At 39.6% G+C, this 20,163-nt stretch overlaps 1 protein-coding gene across 15 annotated transcripts in view; it reads right to left on the bottom strand.

Annotated features, from left to right (window-relative positions):
- Positions 1-20,163, bottom strand: part of LOC138744163 (fibroblast growth factor receptor 2-like) — a 166,944-nt gene that overhangs the window by 38,335 nt on the left and 108,446 nt on the right. For 10 of the 15 annotated variants that reach the window (XM_069899838.1, XM_069899848.1, XM_069899841.1 and 7 more), the window contains 3 exons: positions 7,746-7,936; positions 5,726-5,876; positions 3,010-3,212 (listed from right to left, as the gene is read on the bottom strand). In XM_069899838.1, coding sequence (XP_069755939.1) covers positions 3,010-3,212; positions 5,726-5,876; positions 7,746-7,936 — 545 coding nt within the window. Of the gene's footprint in view, positions 1-3,009; positions 3,213-4,955; positions 5,101-5,725; positions 5,877-7,745; positions 7,937-20,163 lie in introns of all 15 variants that reach the window. The other 5 variants (XM_069899844.1, XM_069899845.1, XM_069899852.1 and 2 more) reach the window with 3 other exon arrangements.

The raw sequence follows: 20,163 nt of genomic DNA, 5'->3' as shown, positions 1-20,163 counted from the left end.
GTTAAGCCATTAAATACAATTTGAAAATAAATTGCTTCCACTAATCAATGTTTGATTCCAACTGAAAGGAATGAAGTGGTTTCTTATGCCAACTATATAAAATAATCATTTTTTAAAAATCTTAATAGGCATCCTTAATGAAGCCCATTTTAAAAATAGCTATTATTTACACAGTTAAGACTAAAGGAAAAGTTAATGATGCATAATTTGGGGTGACATCTGGCAGTGGGAGGTGACAGAATGAGGGCATTTACAGAATTCCTTTGGTATTATCACATCCTGCACCATTCGCAAGTAGACTTCACTACTTTTGAACTAAAGGGGCACACCAATATTAAAAATGAAAGCTAGATTCTGACAGCAAATGTCCCATATGTAATTTTCCAAACATCAGTTTCAATGTTTAACTGGAAAACAGGAAGCTGAAAAAAAAAGAGAGATTTGGCAGACATTTGGAACCAACTGATAAACAGCTTGGAACCTATTTAAAAGTTTTATTTATAAAACTCATGATATCATGACTTGATCATTTATGATCAGCAGGGATCTGGAGCAGCCAGAGGAACATTTGCTCACTTTGGTGTAACTGACAGCTCAATTTGAACTAATATTTATTGTTCTTCTCTTGACTAAATAAAGAAGATGTAGGGACTCAGCAGGTCATGTGCATCAATGGACAGTCAATATTTCAGGTTGGGTTAAGAGCAAAGCCAACACTGGAATGGACTGGGAAAATGGCAACAAGGACAGTGGAATCAGATCAGGGACCTGAAAATTTTGTAAATTTTGATGACCTCACTCCCTCCAAAGTTTCTGCCTTGCTCCTTTCTTTCCCGGTTTAGAATTCGCTGTATTTGACTGCACTCTCATGGAAAGCACTAAATGGGCAGAAGTGTCCAGCTGAAAGGGACATAGGAAGTAGGCATAATTTGGCATCCCGGTCACATTTCAGCGATTTATTTTTTTAAGGTGCAGTGGGGCTAATGTATTTGTCCAAATGACTACACTGTATTTTAATTCTTGGATGTAGAAACTAGAAATATGTTAAGATGAAGAAAAAGTCTGTCAATTATCTCTTAAGATGTTAACTCTTGCCAGACACTTGCAAGTTTATATAGTAAAATCCCCATTATCTAGAATTCAAGCAACCGGCAAAGAAAAGTTACGGGAAAAAAAGGTTAAAAAAAAACCCAAAAGTTTAAAACTGGTGCCCCTGGTGGTTAGTTCACCAATCACACAACACACAATCTCAAGCAACTAGGGAATACACTCATCCAGCATCTACCAATCCTCTTGGTGTTGGATATCGAGGTTTTATTATAATTACCTGATAGTCAGCGAACACCAGGTAACAGGCCCTTCAACATGCTGACCAGGTTGGCATACTGGTATGCCATATCCTTCTAAGCCCTTCCTGTCCATAAATTTGTCCAATGATCTTGAGAATGTTATTATTGTGCCCTTTTCTAGTTTCCTCATTCCAGAAAGGACTAGCTTGGGTGTAAAAAGTTGTCTCTTGTGCGTCTTTTTTAAAAACTAGATTTTGGCACTCACAGTCCATACCCAATTAACTTGCATTTTTAAAAGATAACAAAAGACCATTTTCTTTTGCAACAATGATCAAGACCATTAAATGCCAGAAGATAGAGTGAGTGAGGGATGCAAGGCACAGCTTTCTCTGTCACGCTTGGAGCAACATCACAGCTTTGACACAACATGGACAAACAAAAATCAATTTTGTACTGCCGTAGCAGTGTGAAGCCAAACAATCTGGAGGTACTCACCAGGTCAAGCAACATCAGTGGGACAATAAGAATCAGTCTTGATGCAAGGTTCTGTTCCAAAATGTCAACCATTCTTTTTCACCCACTCGTCCTGCTCAACCCACCAACTTCTTCCCAATGGATCGTATTTTGGCCTTTTAGCAGATATTGCATATCTCAGTTGTATATTAAACTACCTAATCAGCCAACAAAACATCTCAATCAAAGAACAACAGCACCAACTCAATTAGTTTTGTGCCATATTATTGATCGATGTTATATCATCCACTCCAAATTTGATCAAGGTAGTTCAAACAACTAATCCATCTGATACTATCCATTACACTTTGTTTGCTTCATGTGAAACATAAAGATGCAAAATTCAGGTTCACATCTTCCACTCTTGAAAGTCTGGTGAACTAGAACTCCACTCACCCTACTAACTCAATGCAGAGTTATCTGGTGGTCAAAGAATGCCTAAATACCATATCAATATGCAAATCACCGACAGCCCATTGATATGCCACATTGATAATTTAAGAATTAAAAAAGAACAAGTTTATTTCCAAATGTTACAGAGGAAGACAAATATTATTCTGATAAAAATCAGGCTCTTGGGGTATAGCAAAAGAAATAGAGAGATTTGCAATTCAACATTTCCCGCCAGAACTCTCCAAAATCTGAAGACCCTTCCTCAATGCTGGATGATGTAATGATGTCACATGGGCAGACGTGGTGGAGAAACAGGAATTCCAATCCATTTTCCAGCATTTGCATTCATTTCTTGCACATGGAAAGTCACTGCCTACTGCACATCAACAATTGAGATTCAATGTCAACAAACAAAAACTTTTGTCTTGAAGTGTTCTTTAAATTTCCATTCCATGTTGTCTAAAGTACACATTAAAAATAATTTATAAAATACAAACATTGTATACATGAGCAGAAAACTAAAAAAAAAACGTTTTTGTTCTCTTAATTTCATGGAACGGGCAACAACTGGAACAATTTTTCTTGGAGAACTGCATTCACTGTGTACGTGCAATGGGTGGGTATTGAATTTGGGAGTTAGCAATGAAAATGCAGGAAAAATCAGAGGTCTATTTCAAATAATGTTTTGGTTACCCTGATTCAGGGAGGAAAACATGATTGTTCATTTCTGAGATATGAATGGGGTGTCTCGCAATAATGAGTGAAAACGGATCAAATGTCAAGTAAAGATTCTTGAACTCTCTTATCTACTTTCTGTTACCTGTCTGCGCAGAGGGATGCTTTTGGTCAGCTTGTGCACCGTCGGCTGGGCATTGAAATCTGGCTTCTTGGCAGTACTCCTCATGCGGCAAATAACCACCGTCAGCACCATGCATGCGATTACAAAAACACCAATGCAATAGATAACTATTTCCAGGTAGTCAGGGGAGGTCAACCCTTTTGGTTTGTCTTCAGGAACTGGATTACACGTAAAGAAATAATGGTCAGAAGTTAGCACACAGGTTCACACAGAAAGCAACTGAAATAGAAGTGACACTTACGAACAATACTGACCCTATCAGCCCAAACGTTTTCAATAATAAGAAAAAAACCCAAAGGCCATTTAGATATGGGTAAAATGTACACTTAGCACGACACGGAGCTATTTACAACTATAAAACACCTCGGCTTCAACAGAATTCAGTTATCAAATGGGTACGGTACCACTCTTGTCGGGAAATAGCACAGCATCCTGAGGTACCAAGGGAGAACTCCCCATTGATCCGCCAATGATGTGGTCCCGCCAATATTCATCCCAAACATTTTTTGCTGAGACTTGGTTGTCTGCCAACATCTTTAAAATCACACTATCTCCACAAAAAGAGGGAGAAAACCAGGAGATGAAGGAAAAAAATAAAACAAAGTCGAAGTACTGGTGTACTATTTATTGCATTCGACTCTAGAACGACATAGGGTGTAAAATATATGGGGGACTTGGAGCAAATTAACATTGTTCTATTTTAGCAATACAACAAAACTGAAGGAATCCTTTTTGGGAGAAAAATCTTCCAGCTCTTTTAGCTGTTGGGACAATACTGATAATAGCAGTACTATATATGCATAAAATAAAATTCAAACAAAATTGATAAATATTAATTTCTTGCTTTCAGTGATGAATAGAGATGTTAAATTTAAAACTTTAACATGCTCTGGTGCAAGGTCCAAGACTCATTCAGCTAAAGGGTTAATCCTGAACCAGGTTTTGTTAAAGTGATACATATTCTCTACAGTTTGTGTGCATTATACAAGCAGAAAACATTCAACATGTTAGACAGTGCCTTTATAAAAAAAATCATTAACTTGCATTTACAGAACATATTTTAGCTTAATGAATGCTACTCAAGCTTCTGCCATCCATAATATCTAGTTTTGCCGAAAGCTACCAAGCATTAATTGCCCTCAGAAATCGTGAAAGGCGAAGCAAGAAGCAAATAAAACCAGGAATAATCCCAGATTCCCAGTGAAAGCAAAGCGGCGCAAAGGTTTTTGCATGATTGTCTGTGAAAATAGCAAAGGTTTGTAGCATTCTTAAAAGAGACAATCGTGGTCCTTGGAGAAAAACCTTAACACTTCATTCAAGTCAAACAGTGTGGTTAACAGGTGGCTTTCTCCAGAGAGAAAAGGTTGGCTGGCATTCCATCCTACCAATCCGATAATCAGTGTCTGACAGAACTGAAGTTTCAGTAGGGAATTACTGAGTAGGTGCAGGACTGATAATTGAGAAAGTTTCATCTGAACTTAGTTGTGTCGGGACAACTTTCTTCCTGCCAATTATCAGTTAAAGATACCACGGATGGCCATTTCTTAAGAAAGAGAAACAGCATCAGCTTTAACATGCTCAGTAAGACTTTCCATACCCTCTGCTGCAAATGAATCAAAATCTCATTTTGAATGCATGCAATCAATGAAGAAATAAAGTTGATTCATTGCATGAATTCCCAAGAAGTACACTGCTCAATTATTGAAGGGGAACTGGCATTACAATGATGAAAAGACCAATTATCAGGGCAATCCTCCCCTTATTTAATCAAATTTATTATAAATATCTCAATCATACATAATGGATTTTAGAATTTCAGTTCTCTTGCCAGTTCCTCCACAGAAAGCAGTGCCAATTTTGCACTAGGTGAAGATTAACCATTGTAGGAAAGCCGTATGTACCTGACTGAACTGTCAACCATGCAGTGTGATGAGAAATCCCAATAGAATTACCCGCCAAGCATGTATACTCCCCAGCATCCTCAAAAGTTACATTCCGCAAATAGAGAACCTCAATTTCTTTGTCCGTAGTATTAACACCGGCACTCTAGAAGAAAAAGGAAAGCAAAAACAAAAAAAAATATACAAGCAAGACATCATGAGACATTTGTGGACAGGGACAATAAACCAACAGCAGAGGTGCAATAACCTGATGGAGTAATGTACCTGTCCACAACCCTTTATCCAAAGCTTGCACCCCACTTCAAGCTTATTGTATGGAATAATTAGATACCCATCACCATCTTAACTCACCGTCTACGCATGCAAATTTAACTCATGGAAAAATAGAGCCACAATAATATTTCTCGTTATAATTTTTGTCATAAGATAAAGGGGATGAAATGAAAGACAAGGCAGAACAAATGGAAGTGTAGAATTGTCTGAAAGAAAAGATGCAACAAATGTTTTTGCAGGAGAATGAAAAATTGTAGTGCTCAAAAAGGAATTGACTGTACAGTTAGTTTGGCCACATATTGTGGATATTTTTCCATGTATACCGTGCATATAGTTGCATCTTGGAAAAGAAGTTAAAGAAACCATTAATGACCCAAAGCACAGATTCCAGAAGTTGCTTTCAATCTTCCAAGCATCTCCCAGCATGAATCAGCTGTTCCCCAAATTCATTTACCATGGGCAGAGCTTTGTGATTTTTGGTTTTGCAGTTCTGTTACCTTTTGGGGAGAATTGAGCAACAGTGAGCCAAGCAGACTGATTGACAGCTCCAATATAATTGGAGACCTTACATATATATTCGCCACTGTCCGCCTCAGTCACATTGTATAGATTCAGCACTTCTGCATTGGAACTATTTATCCCCGAGTGCTGGAACAAACCAATAACAGAAGATAACAATATCATTGCTGTTCTGGTATGAACAGAGCTAATATCCCACCACCAGCATCAGTCTCCATAAGAAATATAGTTATGAAATTGAGGAAATAATTTTATTTTGGAATAGGTTCTAAAAATGTGAAAGAAAAATTAAAAAAAAAATAACTGGATGGACAATTCTACATAAAAAGCTCATACCATTTTTTGGGGCATATTTTAAATCAGTGGAGTGCCTTTTTTCAGCAAAAAGATCTGACTGTCAACAGAAAGCTTCTAAAGATTAATAACTGCCTTTACCACTTTGTCCAGACTCTGACCACTCATGGAGCCCACCTGGCGGAGCATCCAATTCCCTTAGAGTTCCGAGAGTTAAGATGGGAAGTCTATAGATTAGCCCTGAACAGGCTCAGCTTCTCCACTTCAAAGGAGAGAAATGGCTCTCGGACAGAGAGGCAAGTTCAAGGAAATGAACTGAAGTGATTCGAAATCAAGCCTTATTTGTTCGTTTCCATATAGTTTTCATTTATTTTAAAGCTTATAAATATTTGAATTTAAATAACTTTAAAATAATATCATTTTTATTTGTTTGTAAAACATACTGGACAATGAATATTTTGCTTCCTGAACACTTTTGGATGTATTTTATTGATTTGGGGCTGCTGATCACGAAAGTCACCTAAAAATAATCATACCTTTTAGACGTTACCTATTTTTATGATTACCTGTCATATTTAAGTCTACTAGTATATTGCCCACAAAGCAAGCTGTTTTGATCAGTCCTGGCATGCACTCAGTGGAGGTGTTATGCAAATGTGGTCTTAGGCTTGTGTTTGCTTAGCCAGGATAGATGCAGACAGACTATATAAAAGCAGTTCACATATAAAAATGCTGTGCATTACAATGCTATAGATTGAATACATGTTCATGTACATGTTCTTCAGGCAAAAGCATTGTGAGAGTACTTAACGACAGCATTTCCTGCATTTGGACTTCTTCCCTGCTGATCTTGGAATAGTAAAAAGCATAGTAAAAAGTTTCACTAGGACATTGCGACCATGGAAAAGTGGTATCAGGACAAATGGAATCCACCAATGCTGGCTGACTATTGGTGGACACTGACATGAGAGGCAACAGATGCTGAGTACAAACAGATAATAGCAGGAAAACATTTTTAGGTCAGTTGAACCATGCAATGTGTCAGCATTATTATGTGATTAAACTTGCTAAATTCAATAAAAGTTAATTTAATGTTTCTCCAGCTTCCTATATGATACAGCAAATCTAAAATTATCTTTTTGTGCTCAGCTTGAAGCTATCTATCACAATCACCCTTTCTTCCCCCCAGAAAGCAAACCTTTTGAAAACAATTGTTGTCCAGTGATAGATATTCATTCAGTTGACACTCTTCACAGCAGGTTAGGGCTGCAGCTCTTGCTTACCCAGCTACCAAACCTGAGTGGTGGAGTCTGCAATTTTCAATACTGCTCTGCATAGGCCCTCCTTGATCAGAGTCAGCTTTGAGGACCATTGTGCCACTCCAATTATGAACATATAAACGGGGCAGGAACCATTCGTTGGGATGAACCACCAGATGGGCTATTCTAGAGGTCAACGGGCCATTTATTTTGTACAATGCCTTAATCTCAGTTGAAATAAATATAGAAATGTATTCTTGCAGTCATGAAAATAAAATTTTGGAAGAAAATCTATCAAGTTAAACAACAATTAAAATCAGAATTGGGTATAATGCAAAATAAATTGGATATCTGAAGATATTTAAAATATGGATATTCCTTGCCCTCAGTGATAACAAATGTCACACACAATGATCAAGTTCAGAAAACCTTTGAATTCTCAAACCTTTAAGATATTGAAATAAGGAACTCCATCTGGTCCATATCTACTGCCATTCTTTTCAACGTGCTTCAGCCATTGTATATGGGGCTGGGCGTCACTGAAAACTTTACATACAAATTCCACATCACTTCCAACCAGTGCTGTTTTGTTAGCGGGTAATCCTGCTTGAAGAATAGGCCTGTGAGGTGACCGCTCTGAAATATTTGAAAAAAAATGAGTGTACATGAAACTTTGCATAAATATTTTTCACATTTTCCAGATTTTATATTTCATTCATACAGTTATAACAGGAGAGTATTACATGTTTGACAAAATAAAGCTTGTTGTGGAGTTTCTCCTCAACCCCCCAACCCCTGTTATCAGAGCCCAGTATTATTGGATAATTGACGATATATAGCTTCATGTGTTTATTAAATCTGATAAATATCAATTAATTCAAAATTCTCTGCTTTGAGGCCACAGACTGGAGTTGTTTCATGCAAACATCAAGTTGTAAACAAGCTCAGTGATGGGCTCCATTTGCATCGAGGACGTCTCAGAGATCAAATGCTACACATTCAGGGCTATTCAGAAACCATGGTTGGATGCAGTGGTCCGTCCACTTCTCAGAACTCAAGATGCAACCTTCAGGACAGGAGACAAGTTGGTACCAAGATCAGCCAGGGCCGAACTCTCCCATGCAATCTGGAAGGCACAATGGGGGTCCTGACAGAGGACACACAAGCAGCCGTGTTACAGCAACATGATGTGCATGTGGCAAGATATCAAAACAATAAAAGATCACAAGACAATTTTGGAAGTCAACAATAACGGCTTGTCCCTTCCTACAGATTGAAAAACTTCTATGCACAGTTCACTGAGAGGAACAAGCTGACGCTAAAGAAAGCCCAGTTTTGTTTTGCGTAGCCATATAAGAAGTGAGGGGAAACCCATCCAGGATGAATCCACACAAGGCAACCGGAACAGTCAGCCAACCCGATTAGGAACTGAAGGACTGTGCAAACCAACTCACCGAGGTCCTTGAGGAGATCTTCAATACGCCATTGCAGCACTCCATCATCCCTGCAGGTTTTAAGGCAGCTACCGTCAACCCAGTACCAAAGAGGGCAACAATCATCTGGACTAATGACTACCGCCCAGTAGCACTGACCCCCATCAAAGAGACACAGGTCCCATTTCAATTCGCCTTCGGACAGAACTGTTCCACTGATATAGCCTTGTCCCTTTATCTCCACCCATACGAGGATTATGCTTCATATGCCTGGCTGCTGTTTCTTGACTTCAGCTTAGCATTTAATACAGTCCTATCACAAAGGGTGGTGGAGAAGCTGTCCTTGCTGGGACTCAACACCTCTCTCTGTAACTGGATTCTGGACCTCCTGGCGAAAAGACCAGCCTGGATTGGCAGCAGAACATTAAACATCTTCACGCTGAGTACTGGCGCACCCCAGGGCTGTGCTCAGCCCACTCCTGTTTACGCCACTGACCCACGACTCCAATACCAGACCCAGCATCAAGAGAGTCATGTTTGCAGATGTCAATGGCAGACGTCGGCCTCATTGGCAACAATGAAATGGTGCAAGAATAATCACTAGAGTCTCAATGCGAACAAGATGAAGGAGATGATTGTGCATTTAATAGCTCAGTAATGGAGAGAACTGTTCCTCTCTCTGCTTAAAAAGTGACCTATTATGGACACACAACTCCTCACTTGTCAGGAAGGTGGAACAGCAACTGCACTTCGATGGTAGACTGAGGCAAGCAAGGCAACCGGCCATCATTCTGTCCACTTTCTTCAGGAGCTCTCTCCAGAGTATCCTAGTCAGCTGCATCCGAGTGTGGTATGGTTGCTGTAAAGTACCTGACTGAAGTTCAATCCATTGGACCATAAAAGCAGCAGAGGTGATCGATGAGGTCTCCCTCCCCATCCCCATATCAACACGATTCACTAGAATCATTGGTTAAAGAGGGCTTACAAAATCTGTAAGGACCCCTTACCACCCAGCAAACAGCATCTTTCAGCTACTCTCATCAGGAAAGAGATACAGAAATATTAGAGCCAGATCCACCAGGCTGAGGAACAGCTTCTTCCCATGGGCAACGAGACAGCCGATAGACTGCTAAAACAAGTCTCCATGCTGCTAGTATTAAATAATATTCATTTTTAATATACAAGACGTACATAGGTTCTGTGCATATGTATAGTTTGTAATGAGCATTTGTGCTGTTTTTGCACTGTGGACCTGAGAGCGCTGTTTCATCAGGTTGCCCTTATAAATAAACTTTAAAATAGTAAAACTAAATTACATCAGCCAACTTTATGGCATAAAATAACACAGAAAGCTACCAATGTTTTGAATTGCCATTGCAGCTTTTATTTGAAACAGCATAAAATTATGTTCTGCCACAAGGAAATAGAATTTTAAAATATGAAGTGCATAGATTTTAATAAGACCATTCTCTTGCAGTTTTTCCCATTACGTACGAAACAACATCCTGCTTCAATAGCTGGGAGACTTGTAAAAAGAACCTAGTTTAAGAAGCTCAGAAATGTCTTTAAACTTTGGAAGGAGACCACAGAGTAGCTACAGACCCCCAAAGAAAACACTGGAGGTACCAACAGAACACTTTTAAGGAAGTATGTGAAGTAATACAGTACATTCAAGAATCAACCCACCATATATATTACTTTTACTAGCCTGCCAGCATTTCTAAATGGGTGTTTTGAATTTGCCAGATTCTTTCACAAGCAAACATTTTGAGTGCATTGCAAAGAAATAGCGCCCCTGGATAACAATAAGGCCTTTGATACAGTCGAGCATATTTGGCAAGATGCTGGCATCTACTGGGAATTCATTCACGGGGCAACCTTGCCCTGTTCTCAGGCCACAATTAGCTCTTTTAAAATGTGGTACAATCAGTCAAATGTTCTCCTTCTCACATTCAAATGTTAGATGTTGAGCGTTAAGTCAAGGATTTTTATTCTAATCTAAACATTCCATGTACCTTCCTGTTATATTAATGCTGTCGAACTTCTTTCAATTTTTTGAGAAAAATAAAAATTCTCACCTATTTGCATGCCAAACTTTTTAAGAATGTAAAACTCTTTAGCTCTTCAAAAATGCTGCTTAAAATTATAAGAATTTACAAACTTAAGACATTTTATTAAAAATATATTAATTAAATGTTGACGATGAAATCAAGATGTTGACAGCAGCTCTGCCACTGGTACAAGACATAGCATCCTCGTGGAGTCCATCCAGCCAGTCTGACTACTGTCAACACCGTGCAGGCTTTAAATGGCCTGAAAATGGAGCCGAAGGTGGTTTTACTTAAAACATGCTGTGACTGCAGGGTCTGGGCCCAAGAAGGCGGTGGTGTGAGGGGTCACAGACTCCAGGGAACCAGAGGACTGGAGCAGGGCACCGGGAAATAGGGAGAACACCGCCCCCCCCACCCCCCCACCATCACCACCACAGTTTGAGAAGTAGAAACAGGATGGTGACCACAGCAGCAGGCCCAGTGAGGGAGTTCCATGATTGAAGAAACGTACAGGCTATTGGCAACCTGGGGCGAGGAACCCACGCAGACTACAGAACGTTGGTGATTTCAGTCGCGGGAATTCACACCGGGCCGCAGGAGTATGGCTCAAGACTGGCTGAAGGGGCACCAGGTATCAGAATCAGGAGACGAGAGGGCGCTGAAGGGTCCTGATCCCATCAGAGCTCGGGCTGCTGATGGTTTGGACGGGAATCCACGGATACTTGGTGACGCTGCGGGAACTCTCAGAAGCACCTCAGGCAATTTCTGCTGATGGTGAGTCCATCTACCTTACGGCAGAAAAGAAAAGGCAAATCTCATGCAACATTGCACTGTTTTTGTTCCATGACAATCTTGATTATTTGAGTGGCATGAAAGACCAAGAGGCTGCTATTCCTGAAATAGATCCAACGTAAATTAAAAACAAGCTGAAGTGGACAGTTAACAACCCATGTACTGCAAATTTCTGAAGATTTGGGGAAATAAGAAAACTACATTCTTTTCTTCTGATTTTACAAAAAGTTTAAGTAGTCCATTGTGATTGGGTAGTTAGAAACCATGTTATATTTGACATCCTATAAAAGTAACCCAGCTGGACAAATGCTATGCGAAGTCTTTAAAATAGAATTAGATTCTCCATCTGGCATTATCTTTGGCACCAGCTTTGCATTTGATAATCAGCCCCACCAGCCTATTCAGTATACGGAGATGTGCAGCAAGTAGGAGAATGATCCCACAGACCAGCAAAGCAACCATCTACGAACATTTACACACAAGCCCAGCCACCTCCATCCCCAACCAAGGTGAAACAAGAGCCTGGAATTCATCAGAATTGACGCTGGATTCATCCGCTTTAAAATGCACAAGGCAGGAAAATGATTTCTGCTGCAGCCCTTTTTTCATTCGTTGAAGATTACTTTGTCACTGAAGATCACTGGGGCAGAGAAACGAGTGTAGCTGTCGCGAAGAACTCAAAGATGTATATGCAAACCTGGGCTTGGATCAAATAACACTTTCATCAGTCTCGTTTATACGATGGACGAGAACCTGGCTACTTGACTGGAGATCTAAAAAAAGTCCTTGGGCTTGAATCCGAATTGGATTGGATCTGGTTGGGTCAGATTCTAATGTTATGCCCAAGTATATTCCACTGCTTTGCAGTGCTATCAGGTGGCAATAATTCTCTGCCAATATTCAGACTATTTTGCTCCATATAAAAGGACCAGATTGAATAGAGCCCCTTCTATCTGCTCCATCTTTAAATAAAACCAATCTCTGATCAGAATATCTATAGCTTCCATACGTCTTGGGAAGAGATTTCTAAAATTCATTCCCTTCTCAATGGCAATTGGGGATACACAGTAAATATTATCATGATTGACAAACCTTTTAAGATATTTGAAGTTGCGTCCATAGATTAGCAAAAACCAGTGGACGTAGCAAAACAATTAAATACTGTATATTCTCGACTAATCGTTGAATTTTTTTGGACTTCTTTTACAGGCCAAAAAAAGTGAATGGGGCTTGATTTTTTACATGCATCAAACTTTTGACCTTGGTAAGTACCTGCTTTTTCAAAGCATCAGGAGCTCAGACAGCTGGGGCTAGGTTGGGGCATCAGGAGCTCGGATGGGCGGGTGGCCTGGGCAATGACTCGTGGTCAGGAGATTAGATACACGGGTGGGGGGGGAGAGGACCCGCAGTCGGGAGCTCCGATACACAGGTGGCCTTGGTGAAGACCCGCAGTTGGGTGCTTGGATATGTGGGCGGCCGGGGCGAGAACCTGCAGTTGGGAGCTTGGATGGGTGGGCAGGAGGGGCCAAAAATAGTTTGGGGTTCAACTTTTAAATGGGTCATATAAAAACATCCAATTTTTGGCCCAAAAAGAAAAGGGGGAGGGGGAGGAGATTGACTATTACACGATATCGAAGATTACATGAGTATATAACAGTATAGCCCAAGATTACACCTAATTGGAGTACAAAGAATTGAAAGTAATATCTTGCTTGGGTTCAGGATTGGTTAATGGAAATAAGAAGGAGGAATAAACAGTCAATTTCAGTTTGGGGAACTATAACTACTACAATGAAGGAGGGATTGGGGCTGGGATCACCTGTATCAGTGATTTAGAGGACACCAAATATAATGGATCCAAGATTGCTAATGCTACAGAGCATGGTACCAACATGGATAAACAGAGAATTCAAGGGATAAACAGAAAGCTAAGTGAATGGCATGACAAAATGCAAGGTCAACCACTTCAATGGAAAAAATAGAAAGATCGAATATTCTTTAAATTGCGTTCAGAGGAAATGTCCGTCCTTGTACACAGATCTCTAAAAATCAGTGGACTGGTAAATGCAGGCATTAAGAAAGCACAAGGTGTATTGATCATTGTAGCAAAAAGACTCCATCAAGTATAAAAGTAAAGGCATTTGATTGCAACAGCAAAGGCTAAATCCTGGATACTGTGTAAAGGAGTAATGTCAGATTGTTCTTGGAACAGGGCTTGACCAATGAAGAAAGCTTTAGCAGACAACATGTAGATTCATTTATAGTTTAGGTCACAGTGATTCTCAACCTTTTTCTTTCCACTCACATCCCACTTTAAATAGTCCCTATGCCATTGGTGCTCTGTGATTAGTTAGGGATTGTTTAAGATGGTGTGTGGGTGGGAAGGGAAGGTTGAGAACCACTGGTCTAGTCCCAATTGTGGCTGAAATATTTTGCTTGAGGAAAAACTGCCATTTGGAGTTATGAAACCCTGCACATAACAAGTCAATCAGGGACGATTAAAACAGTGGTTTCCAAACTTTTTCTTTCCACCCACATCTTAAGCAATCCCTTACTAATCACAGAGCACCTATGGCCTAGGGATCACTTAAAGTGTGATGCGAGTGGAACGAGAAAGGGTGAGAACTACTGATCTTACCAAAACGTGCAGAATTCTTCCACAGGTCACTGACTCAAAATAAAGTAAAAACACAACACTGGAGAAATTCAGTTGGTCAAACGGTGTACTTTATATGGCAGAGATAAAGATACCTTATCAACGTTTCAGGATTGAGCCTGGAGGAGAACGGATAAGGCCATTCTGAAAGATGCAGCCAAAGTGCAACACCCTGTGTATTGATGTAAAATTAATAATTCAGAGCAAAAGCCTTTGGGCAGAGGATTCATTATTAGATTTTGTACTCCTGACTCAAAGTAAAGATTGATCATTTAGGACAAAGACGCAAATATTTTTTTTTCACCCTCAGTGCAGAAAATCCTTGGAATTCTCTACCCAAGAGAACATTGGCCACTCAAATATTCAGATGGAAAGGGGCAGATGGATTTTCAGGAAATCGAGAGATACAGGATAAAGTGGTGCTGAGGTAAAAGATTAACTGTGATATGACTGAGTGGTGGAGAAGAGACAAGGAGTTGAATTCTCCTCTTTATTTTCAAAAGGGTAATTATCATAATTCCAATGTTCATTTTACTTTTGAAACTCGGGTCCATTGGGAAATTTTATAGAGTTCAATAGGCCAATGCAAAACAAAGTTCAAATTGTAAAAAAAAATCCTTCTACACATTTAAACTTAAACACTCTACTGTACTAGAGCTGTAGATGGGGCAATATCTCTGGAAAACTATTTCATTTTCAAAACAATAGATTGTTTTCCTAAGGATAAGGGATATGTGGATAGAACGTTTTTCATTCCACTTTCTACAATTAAACATGCCTGCTGCTGACCAAAGCTGTCAGTCTTCAGGGGGAAAAAAAACTGAGGGCAAACTAAACTAATTCCATTGTGTTTGCTCAATGATGTGAAGTTGAGAGTGACTGGAGGGGGCGGGACAAAATATAAATGAGGCAGCTGGCTGGCACTGGTTCTGCCACTAATTAAGTTCATGGAGCACAGCCAAATAATAGAACTCCTGTCAGCTACATGTCATTCTTGCTTATCTCCTCTAAATGTAATTCCAAACTTGACACACCATACTCTACTCCCAAAACACAGGGACTTAAAAACATCATGAGTAATTGAACATTCATAATTTAAGATGGTAATCTTGTGTAGGCAATTCACAACCATTTGGCATCACTAAGAATCAATAATTCTACATTTTAGATCTAAGCCCTGGAATTATTATTATGTGCTCTCAGTTCATTTTCATTTTGAGTGGGACTGTCACTTTAAGAGAAAAAAAATCAAGTTGCAAGCTTTGGAGATTGACAGCAGACTGGGACAGTGTTCTGAAGTGAGAGGCTGCAGAGACCATGTGACCAAAGAAACAGCACAGGTAGCCCCCGATCATTCGTACATAGAACCAAAAAAGAAACTGTATGAATTTTTTTTTAAATAAAGAAACAATATGTAAATTTAAAAATTGCACTTTTGAGGAGAAAATCTGGGCCTATTTATGGAAAATAGTGCCTATGGCAGGGGTAGCCAATCTCCCACGAGTGCGGCCTTTGGTGGCCGCCATGTTGTATTTGACAAACGTTAAAACTGACACTCAGGGTCAGCATCGTGGTGGGGGGGGGTGCAATTCGTGGGCCATGCCACCCCCCCACTTGCCAGGTCTGACGCTGCTGCCGCCACCCTCTAAGGATCCGATGCCACCCCTGCATTGAAGTTGTCGCTGCCACCCCCAACCCCTTCTGACGCTGCTGCCGCCACCACCCCCGACTCGGCTTGAAGTCTCCAAAAAAAAATTAGCACCCCCCCCGCCCCCCCGCCGATTAGATTTTTTTTGATGCCAACTCTACTGAAACTGTATCTCAAACTTTATAGTTACATCACAAAATATGGAGCAAGTGAATACAAATGCGAAATGTCTCCAAATCTAGGGCAAATTTTAAAATTAAACTGGAGAAACATAAAAGCTGCAGATGCTAGAATAAGGAACAAAGAATCGCTGGAAGAACTCAACAGGTCAGACAACACCCATAGACAGAAATGGTCAATGTTTCCGATCCGGGCCCAAAGAGGTTGATCACTTCAAAACTGAATGTTAAAAAAATGAACTACCGATACCCAAAATTGAACTACTGACACCTTAAAATACTGAGTTTTCACTTTGCTTTTCATTCTACAATAATAATTTGCAAGCAAATTATTTGCTAACTTTAGAAACTAATATTGTTAATGTACTTTTCATTTTTAAGGCTTTTCTATGGCACTACTCCCAGACATCCATCTCAACTCTGCTTTAAATTTAGCTGCTAAAGGGAGAAGAAAAAGTGGCAATTGAGGGCCTGAAATGCAATTTTCTTACTCCAGGAGTAAAAGAAAGCAAAACAAGCAAGGGGGTGGATAAGGGTGTAAAATGATTGGTAGTCAGCTGAACTGCTCAAGTCAAAATTATACCAACAGCCTCCTTTACAAGTCACTTGGAATTGATTTTTCATTTGCATGATTCACCTGAAGTACATTTGAATGTTGTGGAGGGCTCGGTAATCCCGTGAACTGGAACACTATTATTTTTTTTTAAATCTTTCTTTCACATGCTGAATCGCTGTTATTTTCCTCGTGCCTCAAATCAGAAATAAAAATCTGTGAATATTTAGCTGAATTCAGAGAATTGTTAGTCTTAGCCCATTACTAATATAATTGAAGGAACACAAGGCATAGATTTGCCTTGGGCATTGATGCAAAATGTGTCACAGGAAATCCATGGCTCCTTTTAGAATTCTTCTTTTTCTTTGGAAAGGCAGGCATCCAATTTCACGAATTGATTGTGTGCCAGGATCCAAGGTGAATTTACAACCCATCATGGTTTAAAAACAAAATAGGGTGGGCAGTGAGGTGATTTATCACTTTAACCTGATCACTGAGAAAGCTCAGCCCATGATAGAATTGAGAGCCTGCAACCTTGCAAGGGTTGGTGTCCTCCTGTTCTTCAGAGCTCGCCAGTGCCAGCTAACCACTAATCTTTGAGCAGGTGGCAGGCAAGTAGAAGTTAATGGCCCAATCCCAATACTGAGGCAGGAAGTATAAAAAGGGTTTCAATAAAAAGAAAATGATGGATGCCAGATTTTAGAGATTCCAGTCAGCTAGAAGATCATTTTGAGACACCATTAAGATCAAACTGACCTGACTAATATTACATTCAGACATCATTAGAGGGTCTGGAATGTCTGTGATCACACTAACCTCCACGTGACTAATATTCATGGTAATTTCCGTCATAAATAAAACTACTATTCTACACTTTAACCACTTTTCTCAATGAGTTTCAAGTCTTCACAACTGTACCTAGTTAAAAACATATAATAAATTATTTACTTTTGTAAAGTAACAGTCTAAGTTTGACATCTTTAACTTCTCTGGAGCACATTTCTTTTGTTAATTTTAAAAAAAAGACTTGGGGTAGGATATACACGACTTAGTTTAGAGTTTATTTACTTCACTTTCCCAGCATACGAGACAAGGCTAAGTATTGTGGTAAAATGGAGCCGTATTTCTGTCCGCCCTTGTTCAATAAGCTCTGAAATTTTCGAGAGTGTGGTTGGCAGATGATGTACAGAGCAAAATGGCATAGTAACTTTTTTTATTCTAAAACATGTAAATAAAGGTGCAAAAGAAAACCCTTTTGAAATCCCACTGCGGAAACATTGTTTTCGGAATATTACTGCAAACGTTCTGTCTTTACTGCATAAACTATTTAAATTGAATGATTAAATACAAGCCTTTATTTGTGTAAAATTTGCAATCTGGATCAGCTTTGTAGTAATGTACTTTCCATGGAAAAGACAGTGTGGAATGAAGGTTTCCATTACAGTATGAAGATGAAGGTTTTAAAACAGCTACAAGGGAATGAACAGTGCACCTTTACAGTCTACATTGCAAAACATTGAAACTGAAAATAAATAACAATCTGGATATTTGAGCTTGGACTTGTTAGATAACATTAAAATAATTGCATTTTCTGCAAGGCAATTTGCATAATTGCTTATAGCTATACATCCACAGCCAGGGTGTAAATTACACATCTTCAGTTGTCAGTGGATTTAATAAAGACTCTTTATTCAACAAACCACCCGAGAGCAGGGTTTTGGTCCTAGTTTCTTCTCGTTTTAAGCCTCATGCTCCGAGGTAAAGATATTAAAGTCAGACTCATTACTGTCAGGATTTACTCAACAACGCTACACGGGCCTGTCAAAATTGCATGTTGGGTTCACTCAGCAGTGAACCATTTAGAAACTCTCAGGCGTCCGCAAAATACAAGCACGGCTTTGTACTTTTGTCAAAGAAGCTGTCTTTTCTCCTTGATCCACAAGGGCCAAGCTTTAAGTGTACTGATGATAAAGTTATAACGATATTAAAACAACTCCAATCGATGCAAAGCTCACATGGAGCAGGTGAGCAGTTTGAGAAAAAGCAGGCGATCTATTCCAGAAGGGCAAAATCAGTTCAAAAGTAAAAATAATGTGTACTGCATGGAGTACTCACTAACTGTTCATTAAAGATGCCTTTACAAATATCAAATTTGCTACATCTACAGTATTTAGCTTTAATTAAGGTGACAACTTAGCATTTTAGTGAAAAACCAACTATCTTTAAATATTTTTAATTAGAAAGCACATGATTACTTGCAGAGGGGAAACTTCACTGGATTAAGCATTAAACTGCTATCAAGTTTCAAGTGCAAGGTCTGTTCTTGCTCATCTGTGGCTAAAATCAATAATTATTCCTTCTTATCCAAATTTCTGTCTACCATTGCCCAGCTGAATTTTTGGCTCATCACCTGCTAAATCGTTCACTTCTTCCAGAGGTGAATCTGAGCTGAAAATGTACAAGTGAGACAAGTGCTCTGCCTTCCTACATTAATGGCCTCAAATAACTCATCATATTGTGGAGAATGAGGATGGAAATATAATCTCTTGCTTTTGCAATTTTTTAATGCCAGAGGCCAACTGAGAAATTATTTCCATTCCAAGGTATTAGAATAATTATTTCAAATATGCTGGGTGATGTTGTTTTTTGATGATTGCGGCTGTTCTCCGATGGCAGCGTTCCCTGTAGATATACTCAATAGTGGGGAGGGTTTTGCCAGTGATGTCCCAGGCTGTGCCCACTACCGTTTGGAGGGCTTTAAGCTTGGGGATATTGGTGTCCCCATACCAGACTGTGATACAGCCAGTCAGCACACTTTCCACAACACCTCTGGAGAAATTTGCCAGGGTTTCTGATGTCATACTAAAACCCCCACCAACTCCTGAGGAAGTAGAGGCCCTGACATGCTTTCTTCACGATGCCATTGGTGTGTTGAGCCCAGGAATGATCCTCCAAGATAGTGATTCACAAGAACCTAAATTTACTCACCTTGTCCACTTCTGATCCCCCAATGATCACTGGATTTATACCTCTGGCTTTCCTTTCCTGAAGTCGACAATCAGCTCCTTAGTTTTGGTGACATTGAGTGCAAGGTTGTTGCTGGTGCACCATTCAGCCAAGTTTTCAATCTCAATCCTACATGCAGACTCACCCCCCCCCCCCTTTCCTTTATGCAACCCACTACCGTGGTATGTTAATTTTGTCAAGCTCACTGAGATGTTTGAGAAGATGGCAATGAAAATGTTGTACAGTAAATTGAACACAGACACTGACGATATCTGGAAATATACAACTATGAAAGCAAACAGATTTCTGGGAGATACACAGCATGAAACAAGTTCTAGTTGTCATGGCTATGCTTTAAAATCTAAAAATTACAATACTCAAACCTAGATTTCCCTTCGAGAACATCTAGGCACACAGACAATGAATAGAGGGAGGGGGAGGGGGAGGAAAATTAAGGAAGAGACTGGATCAATCCCAAATATGGAAGAATTGTTAATGAGGAAATATAAAGACAGGAATTTTTTGTCAAAGACTGAATATACCAA

The sequence above is a fragment of the Narcine bancroftii genome, chromosome 10, assembly GCF_036971445.1.
Source record: "Narcine bancroftii isolate sNarBan1 chromosome 10, sNarBan1.hap1, whole genome shotgun sequence".
In the NCBI taxonomy this organism is placed as follows: Eukaryota; Metazoa; Chordata; class Chondrichthyes; order Torpediniformes; family Narcinidae; genus Narcine; species Narcine bancroftii.
Note: the sequence above shows the minus strand (reverse complement) of the source record. Positions and strands in the feature narration are given on the sequence as shown.